The sequence below is a fragment of the Corylus avellana genome, chromosome ca2 (assembly GCF_901000735.1).
Source record: "Corylus avellana chromosome ca2, CavTom2PMs-1.0".
NCBI lineage: Eukaryota > Viridiplantae > Streptophyta > Magnoliopsida > Fagales > Betulaceae > Corylus > Corylus avellana.
In genome coordinates this window covers 47641910-47654002 of record NC_081542.1, presented here as the reverse complement: position 1 = coordinate 47654002, position 12093 = coordinate 47641910, and the positions used below count along the sequence as shown (strand labels likewise).

The 12093-nt window shown below is 34.3% G+C and overlaps 1 protein-coding gene and 1 pseudogene across 1 annotated transcript; both read right to left on the bottom strand.

Moving 5' to 3' along the window:
• Positions 1-463: 463 nt before the first annotated feature.
• Positions 464-889, bottom strand: LOC132170081 (uncharacterized). Its single transcript, XM_059580989.1, has one exon. The coding sequence runs from the start codon at positions 887-889 to the stop codon at positions 464-466; it is 426 nt and encodes a 141-aa protein (XP_059436972.1).
• Positions 890-4390: 3501 nt separating this feature from the next.
• LOC132168713 (ubiquitin domain-containing protein 7SL RNA1-like) lies at positions 4391-5823 on the bottom strand (annotated as a pseudogene).
• Positions 5824-12093: the final 6270 nt, after the last annotated feature.

Sequence of the window (12093 nt, the reverse complement as noted above, 5' to 3'; positions counted from 1 at the left end):
TAATTCAACTTATTTTTAATTAATCATAACAAACACATTAAATAATTTTTTGAATATTATATCTCTCACACTTTACGACCAAAATATGCTTTCAACTTAAAAACATATACTTAGATCATATCACTACTAAAAATGAGATCATCCAATTCATTCATACAATACAATTCCATTCAATACATGCATTGTTCTAAAAATTCGTTCATCTATTCAAATCACCTAATCATGCATTATTATCACCTTACAATATTACATCCATTAACATCAAATACATATTAGAAAATAAAACGAAGATAACATGCGTGTTACATGCAGTTTCAGAGCGTAGTTACATCTTATACCTTCTTAATATTTTCATAGCAAATATATCGTTTCCTATAGTATTAATAATTAATGCATGCTTCATGCCTTGATATCTAATATTATTATTTCATATTATATAATGCTATAACCACATTATAATAAGTCAAACAAGATATAACTCAGATTCTTCATCAATTCTATAAGCAGAAAGATAACAACGATCAACAAGATTATGTCCTCGTGGAAATTGGAGTCTCTTGTTTTCCACGTCAAGCCCAAACTCTGCATGAAGTATTTCTTTCACCTTCCCCACCGTAACATCTCTGACTAATAAGCTACACAGATGCATGGGATCCGCCTTGATCCAAATTAGGATTTTGTGGTAAGCAATGAGGGTCGTCTCAGGGGTAATATGATAATCTAGCACAGTTAGTTCATCTCGTAGAACCTCTTCGTTATAGGTCAAGTCCATCTTATCTGGTGAGAGACCAATCATTTTCTCTAACTGAATTTTAATATCAACAATTTTTGCAGCAACGGGAATCGTTAGTTTAAACGGATAACCTAGTCGGCGAACGGTGATCGCCATGGTCTGCCAGAAACCAACCAATTCATTTTTTTGTGTAAATAAATTAATTTTAGCAGATTATATAGTTAAAATTAAGCATGGATAAAGGAAAGAACGAAAGGAAATAGCAATAAAATAACAAAATAAGAAGGAAATTAACTGCTACATATTCATTTTCGTAACATGAAACTTGTGGAGTGCAAGAATGCATTACCGGAAAAGTCTGAGGGTCCATATACAGTGTACGTTGTATCAGAAGGAGAAGAATTGAACATTAGTGACACCTTAGTTTAACTAGAGAAATGCCATATATATAAAATTAATATGCCATAAAGGTGTTTTAGTGACAATGTTATTTGCATGAATATATTCCCTTCATGCAAATTTTGTCCCAATTACTTCTAACATGATCTGAACAAATTAAATAAAATCAAAAGTATCAGGGGGAGGCAATTGATTGGGTTTCATGCCACTGACTTCATGCAAATATTGCTCTTCTCACAATTTTCATGCATAGTGATCGAGCAAATAGTTCTAACACATGCAGTTGGCATGACTTAAGCACCATAGGGCATGTTTGTTATTTGTTAATTATGTATTTTGGAGATTTTTTTTTTTTTTTTTTTTTTTTTTTTTAATTTTAAAAAAAGTGTTTAATTTAATAAAATATAAAGGTTAAAATAATTGTATTTTGAGTTGTTTGTTAATGTTTTTGTTTTAAAAAACATAAAAAATAGAAATCTTTGATCCGAGACACCGGTTTAGGTACAAACATCATCTTCTTGCAGTATTTCTTTGGTTCTTCTTACTTCAAGCCTTCAACAATTTAAATCATCAGTTAACTTAGCTTGGAGATCGAGAATGAGAGGTATGTGATCAAACTTCTATATTGATTGAACTTTTATATTTAAATTGCTTTTTTTAAAAAAATTTAATTACTTACGAATATATATAATTTTTGTACTTTAATTGTATGAAATATATATAATTGTTGTTAGTTGAGATTATAAAGAACGACAATAATTTGAGAGCTCCAATCAAATTCTATTATATTGTAGATTATAAACAACAACAATGATTCATAAGTAATATTCTTTATTTTTAATCAATTTTTATTCAACTTTATTTTGAAATTAACCCTTGAACCAAAATTCCGAGTATGATATATATACACGGCACTTAGAGATGATCAATATATATTTCTGATTCATCAATAATTCCGTAACTCCACAGAAAACAACCGTCATTAAGATCATGATCTTTTGGATATTGGAGATTTGATCTCATGATAGGAAGGCCAGAATTTGCGTGGAACATCTCTTTCAAGTCCCCCACCGTAGTGTCATCGTTCACCATTAAGCTATACCGCCGGTAAGGGTCAAACCTGATCCAAACACGAAAGTTCTTGTAGAGAACAAGTTTAGCCCCGGAAGGAATTTGATAATCCAGCAAAGTCAGTTCATTGCGTCTTAGCCACACTGCATTATAGGCCAGATCCATCTTCGCCGGTAGCATATCTAATATTTTCTCTGCTATCTCCATTTTCACTTCAACAATTCTTGCAGCACGTGGAATCTCCAGAGGATACGACACACCTAAGTGGAAAATGGTGATCACCATCGTCTGCCAAACACCAACCAGATAAATAATTTTAGCGTAAGATTATATATTCAAGCACACTCAAAAGCATTAAAAAAACAAAAAAAAAGTTAATAATTAAGAAGCAGGAAATCAAGTGTTAAATAGAATGTTTATAAAGTCAAGTTCATGGAGTGCAAGAATAAAAAATGCATACAGTAGAATTCTGATCAGGCTCCATATATAGTTAGACAAGTCTCGGATATTATCAATCTGTCAAGTCTCAATACGGAGAAGACTATGAGGACCATCTTTTAAACTACTGATTAAAATTCATGCTATAAGGATGCATGGGGTACGTAGTTACAATGCTTTTAGTTTGTTGAATTCATGAAAATTTCATCCCAACTTCCAACATGAGCAGCAAAAAATTAACTCACAATGAAAGCAAAATAATAATTAAAGAGAGTAATTTAAAAAAGGGGCCGATTAATTAAATGGGCGTTGCAGCTAACTTCACACACATACTGTTAAACTGTTGTAAAAATCAACTATTCATGACATCTATATATGCCCCAGTGAGCAAATACGAACAAAACCCTGCAATAAATTTTCAAGATTACATTATTTTGGTCAAAAATATTTTTTCATCGCAGAATTTGTATGAGCAGATTTAGCATAGTTTACACGGATAAGGATCCCTTGCAATTGGCTACGACCTTTAACCCCATCTAGCCCTCTTTGTGTGATGACGGTTTGAATTACACTCAATTTGGACAATCAATTGTATAGGGTCTTGTTCTTTATACACAAGGCCCTAATCATAATTGAATAGTTGGATCAGTTCAATCAGTCTCGCTCCTTTGGCAGTCACACACCCCTATACTCCGTACACCATACATGAAACGGGAATAGAAATTGGACAACTAATGCGAGAAAGTTTTGAACTCATCTATCCAAATAAATTTTGGGCTATTAGCCCACCTACTCAAGCATATGTGCCAAACGATTTTTCTAGCAATTTGAACAGCTAATTGTTGTGAAATCCAATCCATATACTAAACCTCAATTCCACTTGGCTGATGTGGTAGTGTTCATGAACAAGTTATTTTTTATTTTTAAATAAAATTTTATATAATAATTGATGTGCACTACCACATTAGCATAGTAAAATGTGGTGAAATGATTGTGTAATATGTAGCATTATTCAATAGGTAAAACACCTCTCATGCATATATTGCGGGGTCAAGAAGTACTTGTGATTTAATTTAGTGTTTCTTTATGTAAGCATTACGTTGGAAATCATGCCTTATGGTGTGAGCTTAATTACACCACCCATCAGTAATAATTTTCCATAAGAAATATGAGAGGAAAATAATTCAATATGATAATTAACAATAATGTACACACGAAATGGCAATAACATTTACAAGTACTTTACAATGTAGGAGAAGATAATTCTAACGTTTCCTAATCGAGTTCAAATATGTTAACTTGTTAGGGTTTAAATTAGCTAAAATTGGTGTCCAAATAGGTTGAATGGTAGGATCAATTAAATTTGTAATTTTGTGTGAACCGAAGATATTTTGTTCGAACGATTCTTCGAACAAGATGGACAAAACAGACTTATAGAATTGACTGTCGTTCAGACTCTAGTTCAAATGTGAGCTTCCATAGGAGAAACCAAGAAGTTCATTCACTACTACGTTATGTTTGAAAAGTAGTATCACTTTGAAATACTAAAATATGTATAACAAATGAGTGCGAAAAGTAGTATTACTTTGAAAAATATCTAGTTGATTACTTCAGGTTTTCAGCCCATATGAAATTAATTAGATTGGTTATGTACATTTTCCTCGACTTTCCAAGCATCTACCCACTTAGACTCTTAAAATTTAATCTATAAGTAATTCTAGCACATATCATTGGAACAAAAACATATAATCATGAACCGCTAGTGACAGTCCCATTGGATATCTTTATGGTATCACCTTGCCCAACATGATGCCACCAAAACGACCTATCGTCGTCCATTGCATTCTGCTCGTAAAAGAAAAAATAACCCTCGTGCAAGATGAAAATGTAGCCCCTATTGCAACTTCTGCAGCCCCTTTCTCAGCAACCCAACATTATCCTATGCATTCACCTTGACCGGAATTGACACAACGAAAACGATAGACATGAAAGAGAAACTATATTCTTAATACACAAAATAAACACGCACATTGATAAAGCAAACTGATAATATTGTTAATGGAAAAATCTCATTATTCTAATACAACTTATCCAAATTTATAGTGAAACCCTAAAGATACAAAAGGTAGAAATATTCTAAGAAAGGAAATAAAACAAAAGGGAAAATATAATAAATATGAAAATACTTGACGTCAAAGGTAACCCAAAGATGGGAATCTTCTACATAGGAAATCAAAAAAATTAGAGAAAGTTATTATGCTGAATGTCTTTCAAATCACAATCTGCCAATCAGTGTCCTATTTCTTTCTTGTTCATCAATCTGGTTGGCATTCGGCACATATACATAAGAAATTAACTAATTAATCTTGTCAGTATATATTGTAAAGGACCTGACCGTAATTTCCCATTCACCTTGCATGCGATGAGTTGTCTGGCGCCATCGATGTTACAGTCCTATTGAGTATCTCTATGGTATCACCTTGCCTAACATTGTGCCACCGAAACGACATATCGTCATCCATCACAGCCTGCTTGTAAATGAAAAAATAACCCTCAGGTGGAAGAGGAAAAAGTATCATCTTCTGCAATTTCTCCAGCTCCTTCCTCAGCTCCCCAACATTAGCCGACTCATTCACCTCGACCGGAATCCTCTTCGTCCCGCACCTTGTCAGCACCGTTAGGTTTAACTTCTTCGGCCCTTTAAAACTAACATCAATTTTTGAATTGTTCAAAAACTCATAATCACGTAAAGACTTATGGTCGTCTTGTAATTCAATACCGTCGGAATGAATTACCAACTGATCAATAGATACAGCTTCCATTTCTTTATCTTTTCCTTTAACCGTCCAATGGTGTCGTTTACGTCCATTTTTAGAGGGACATGAAATTTGGACGTTGGGGGCTTTATGTAGACCTGGATTTTCTTGGGCATAGATAAGTTGTCAATCTCAACAATGGCTTTATTGCGTTCAGGAGAAACAATATTGAGCTGAATGTGTGAGTTTTGGAGGATTTCACATTGCTCAACATTGTGGTTGTCTTGGAGGACATTGCCCTTGAAGATAAGGGTTTGCTTTGATATGGGTATGGCTTGGTATTTTTGTGTCTTTCTAGGACAGTGTCAAGAAACCCACTTCAATGGAGAATGGATTTCCTCCCTGCAGCTCAAAAATCACCTCCATTGTTGGAAAAGAAGAAATCAAGCAGGCCACCAAGAGAAGTCTCAGATATTATCAATATTTCAAGTCTCAATATGGAGAAAACAATGTAGACTATCTTTTAAACCAATTGAAATCCATGCCATAAGGGTGGCGTTCGTAGTTACAATGCTATATTTGCTTTTTAAATTCATGAAAATTTCTTCCCATGCTTCCAACATGATTCGCAAAACATTAACTCACAATGAAAAGAGAAAAAATTAAATAAAATAATTTTTAAAAGGGGCCAATTAAATGGGCACTTTGCATGACTTCACACACATATTGTTTAATTGCTTTAAAAATAAACTGTTTATCCTTTTCTTCTGACTATTTCTAAGCCTAGTAAGCAAATACGAACAAAGGCCGGCCCGCAATAAATTTTCAAGATTAAATTATTTTGATTAAAAATATTTTATCATCTTTTTCTTTTTAAAGTCACAGTATTTTTTTTTTTTTTTTTTGGGTACAGATTTAACATTGTTCACAAGGATATGGATCCTTGCAATTGGCGACGCCCTTAAGCCCTCTATATATGTGGGATGACTATTCGAATCGAGTGTAATTTGGACAACCAATTGTAAGGGTCTTGGTCCTAATTTACAAGGCGCTCAATATAACTGAATAGTTGGATCAATTCAACTAGTGTCTTACTCTGTTAGTCACACGCCCCCCACTCCTATGCCATAGGCGAAACTGGAATAAAAAATTGAGATTATTAAGATCCACATAAATTAGTTGTCCAAATTGCTAGAAATTTAGATAGCAAATGTAAAAGAGTTCATATAAAGGCTACATGTCCAAATAAATTTTAGGCTATCTAACCACCTATATATCTGGGCAGGTGGGCCATATGAGTTCTCTAGAAATTTGGGTAGCTATTTGTTGCCGATCCAAATCCACATACTACACTTTTATTTTACTGGGCTGAAGTGGTAGTGCCCATCAACTCTTGTTATTATTATTTCTTTAATGCATGGACTTAAGATTAAATTTGTTTTTTTATTGTTTAAATAAATTGTTTGATACCCAAACCTGAGAATAATTAACTAAGCCACATATGTTGGTAAATGTTTATGCTACTATCCAAAATTGCAATCAGAAAGCTCTGACAAGGCAAGTCTTGAGACTTAAGTGTGCCATTGTGCGCCCCCCCACTTACCTGAGACACTATCCGGTTGTACTTAAAAAAAAAATTGTTTACCCACTGACATGTTGGTTTTGTCTTTTATTCTTGAGAACTTTATTTTGGCATCTATACAATTATTGGATGTTAATGAAGTAGTGATTATCATAATAATTTTGGGAGAGCCACAGCATCCCAATTTTATAATGATAATTGCATCAAAATTATATATGTGAACTTCATAAAGAAGATTAACATCATGTTGTAATTAATTCATAAATTTAATTTGCCAATCTCCACATGGACGTTTTTATTTTTATGACTTATTAGAATAAGATAGTAAATTTAACATTGAAAATAAAACTTCTCTTAGGCCCACAGGTACAGAAAATTTTATTTATTAATGCTAAATTTATTAGTCTGCTTATTAATAAAGAGTAAATTTCATGTGTGATGCAACCTTTGCCCACAGTTAGGTTGAAATTTATTATTAAATTAACATTGGTTAGTTTAAATAAAGTTATTTCATAGCATTAAAGTATTTTCTTTGGTTATTGCAGCTATTCCTTCTACTTTAATGGATGGAACTTTTTATGTTCCAATGCTTAATGATAACAATTTTACTAACTGGAAAAAAAAAATTATTTTTTACATTGGGGTGTTTGGAGCTTGACTTGGCGCGCCGTGTGGACGAACCACCCGCCCTCAAGGAAAAAAGAACCCCACAAGAGATTGCTAAACATGAATGGTGGGAGCGATCTAATTGCTTAAGTCTAGTGTTCATGAAACCTCATGTCTCTAAGGGCATTAGGGGTTCTATCTCTGAATGCACTAAGGCTAAGACATTCATTAGGGCAGTTGAGGAACAATTTGTGAGTTCCGACAAGGCCTTAGCCAGCACCCTAATGAAGAAGCTATCAAGCAAGTCCTTTGATCATTCCAGAAGTGTACGTGAGCACATTATGGAAACGAGGGACATGGCAGCTCAACTCAAGTCTCTAGAGATTGATATATCTGAGTTATTCTTGATTCATTTCATATTCATTATGTTAGTTCTTGTGTTGGCTTAATTCAGTTCCAAAATGCAGATGCTACTGTTCACGGCTCAAACACTGATATAGAATGCTCAGAATCCAATCTCCACCGTTCATAATGTAGATTCATATGTTATGAACGTCCCTGCAAAATTTCAGCTCAATCGGACCACAAATGCCCATCGATTGGAGTTGTTGATGAAGGCTGGACAGTCCGGGTCCGGACCTCCAGAAGCAGGGTCCGGACCCCATTTCCAGAAACTTGATTTTTCAAGCAGGGTCCGGACCTCAATTCCCCGGGTCCGGACCCCAGTTCCCGAAAGTGCATTTTATGAGGCATGTCCGGACCTCAGATCTGCAGGGTCCGGACCTGGCTGACTTATTAGGGTTATTTTCTATTTAAACACGATTTTGCTACATTTACAAGTACGTATTTTATTGAGCAAAATCAGGGTGCTTAGAGAGAGAGAATTTGTTCTAGATTATTGTTGAAGAGAAAATACGTGAAGCCAATCGGAGTTCCGGTGAAAGGAAATATTTTAGAAGAATCGTGCCAGATGTTCTGGAAAGGGCTACTGAGGTAGAAGTCAAGTGGGTCACTTGTCGTGTGCAAGGAAGAGTCAAAGGTTTTGTTATTCTTCTTGTATTCCTTATTCTTCTATATAGTGAATTGATTTCCTGGGTTTGGCTGCCCCGGAGAGGGTTTACATTTAGAGAGTTCTCTAAATGGTTTCCTCTTCGTAACCAAATTTCTGTGTTCTTGATTGCATATTTCATATCCGTATTTGGTTGATTTTTTAACTGCTAAGTTAGATCTGTTTTCTGGATATTTTCTGTAAAACTCCTAGACGTGTGAGTAGGTGATAATTGGAGTCGTTTTAGAATTTTCAATTGGTATCAGAGCGGGTTCACTCTTTGAAGGATTTATTTCCTGAGTGTGATCCGAGACTCCATATCAAATGTCTCATACTGTTGCTCCTAATTCTCTTCCCGTCTTTGACGGAACAAATTATACGCTTTGGAAAATTCGTATGAGAGCATATTTTAAGTCCATTAATGTTTGGTATATTGTCGAATCTGGATGGACACGTCCAGAAAAAGCAATAGCTGAATGGACAACAGAGGAAAAGAATAATGCTACTGCGAATGACAAAGCTATAAATGCTATTTACATCTCTGTTTCAAATGATGAATTTTCTAGAATTTCTAGATGTGAAATAGCTAAGGAAGCCTGGGAAACTTTAGAAATCACACATGAAGGAACTAAGGTTGTTAGAACTTCAAAAATTCAAATGTTGGTTTCTCAGTTTGAGGAGATTAGAATGCAGGAAGATGAAACTTTTGATGAATTCTATTCAAAGCTTAGTGTCATTAGAAGCTCTACCATTAATTTGGGAAAGAAAATGGATGATGCTAAAGTGGTGAAAAAAATCTTAAGATCTTTGCCTGAGAGGTTTATTCCCCAAATTGCTGCTATACAACCGAGCAAGGACTTAGATACTATGAGAGTAGAAGAACTTGTAGGTTCCCTTCAGACCTTTGAGCTAATTCTTCCTAAACACAAGAACACCAAAAATATTGCTCTTAAGGCAAAAAAATGTTAAGGTTGACTCTTGTGGTTCATCTGATGAGGATTCTGGAAATGAGGAAGAAATTGCTATGTTTGCTAAGAAGTTTAGGAAATTCTTTAGAGCCAAGAAAGGAAATCTTAGAAATAGCAATTCACAATTTTCTGAGAAATCTAGAAATGAGAATGTTGAGAAAGGAAAGTCACCTAAAGGTATCAAGTGTCACGAATGTGGTGGACATGGGCACATTCGTGTTGACTGTGCTAACTTGAGAAAGTCAAATGGCAAGGCATTTAATGTGACTCAAAGTGATGAATCAGACAAGGACGATGCTGAACAGGGAGTTAATTACTTAGCATTTGGAGTTAGTTATGAGAGTGAGCATGAGAATAGTGAGTGTAATTCTCAAGACAAACAAGGTGTGTCCGATAATGATTCGGAAGAAGAAGATGATTTGCAAAATGCTTATAATAATCTCTTTGTGGAATACACTAAACTGAAAAAGCTGAATAAGCAGCAATTGAAAAAACTCAATGAGGTTAATCTTGAAAATGATCAACTTTCTGTCACCTTAACTGATTCTCTTGCTACTCATAATACTTTGATGTCTGAAAATCAAATGCTAATTGCCAAAGTGAAATCCTTAGAGAATGAACTGAATGAATCAAAGAATCATTTAACAAAATTCTCTAGTGAAAAGCTAAATCAAATGCTACATAATCAGAAACATTAGTTTGATAGAACTGGATTGGGTTTTGATAAATCTGCTATTTTATCTACTAATGTTGCTTCTTCTTCAAAGATGATTTTTGTGAAACCAGTGAACAAAGAAGATAGCTTGGCTGAAAAGAAGGTAATTTCTCCTCAAATTTCCAAAGGTGGAAAAGGTAAGGGAACTCTAACTGATTCTTATATGTCTAGTTCTAAGTCGAGAAGTATGCACATGTTAAGGAACCAACCTTCTCAAAGGTTTATTCCTACGTGTCATAACTGTGGTAAGATTGGACATATTCGTCCTAAGTGTTTTCAGCTTAACAGTCATGAGCCTAAAAGAGAATATTTCCATTCTAGAAATAGTTATGAGAAATTATTCAACATGATGAAAGACGTAGTAACACGGTTAGATGTCTTGGATAAGAGTCACACAGTTGTCCCTGATGTGAAGAAAGTTTGGGTCAAGAAGATTAATACCATTCACCCATTGAGGGGGAGTGGTAATGGACTCACCTAGATTAGGTGGGCACATAGATCATGCCTAGAAATTGAGCATATTGATATTTGTCTATAGCTGTTCTAGGGCATTTTTTTCTTAATTTTTGTTTGCTTTGTTTTTATTTTCTTTGATTATTTTTTATTCTTTTAGATTGTTTTAATTGTTAGATACTCAGTTTCTCATGTCTTGTGCTCAAATGAATATTTTACATATGCGTGGGGTCAATATTTCTGCAATTTACATCTATTGCTCCATATGTTTCTGATAAACCTTGTTTTTCTGAAGACTGTTAAAAGAGTAAGAGTCAGTTTTTCTCATGTTCGAAATTGTGCACTTTTTGCCCCCATTAAGTTTAGATTTTTGTTATGTGTTTGGGAATTTGGAGCAAACATTTTGCTTGGAAGATAGGTTGTGTCAGTTCTATCCACTTGACCAACTCGTTAGTTGAACCTAGCTCCTAAAAATTCCAACATTTTCCAAAAAAAAAAAAAAAAAAAAAAGGGATAAAATAAGCTCAAATGACTTAGTTTTGCTTCTGTCTGTCCCTAAAGAAAGAATCAGTAATCAAATCATTGTGGAAATAGATGATTACTAAAGGACATGGTAAAAGAAAATGATCAGTCTCAGGGGGAGTGTATCGGATGAGGGAATCTAGGTCCTAACATTATAAGGTTTTACTGTGGTTTAAATCAGACTGCTGGTCTTCCTTTACAAAATGTTTGCCTAGATTTACCTTTCATTGATGAAATCTTAGTTAATGGGAGTACTCACACACTACACTATCACATGAGATTTCTGATTATTGCCTACTTGACTGCATTCACAGACCAAGGTTGTGTCATGCATATGGTACATTTACGGTGTAAGTGTAGCTTGTTGATCACTCCGAATTGTTCAGATATTCATACGAGCATGCATGATCTATTGCTTATCTATACAAGTTTTTTTTTGGTGTTTTGTTTTAAAAAAAAAAAAAAAAGAAAAAAAAAAAAAAAGGAAAGCTTTTGGATATTCATTGTGCAATACATGAGTCCTTGATGTGTTATCATGTGTGTTCATTTAACTTTTAAAGGGGGAGAAACATGCTTTGCATTTCCAGTTTCCTGTTGTTAATTGAGTCATACATTGAGGGGGAGTTTTGCTGATGTTTCTTTATAATCACGCATTCTACGTCATTTTTTTATCATGAGTTTTATTTATGTCTTCTTATTCCACATATGCCTTGATGTATTTTGTGAAGTGTTTCAGGAAACATGAAGACCTTTTGTCATTCTGTGACAAAAAGGGGGAGTAAATATGGGGAGATGATGGGAT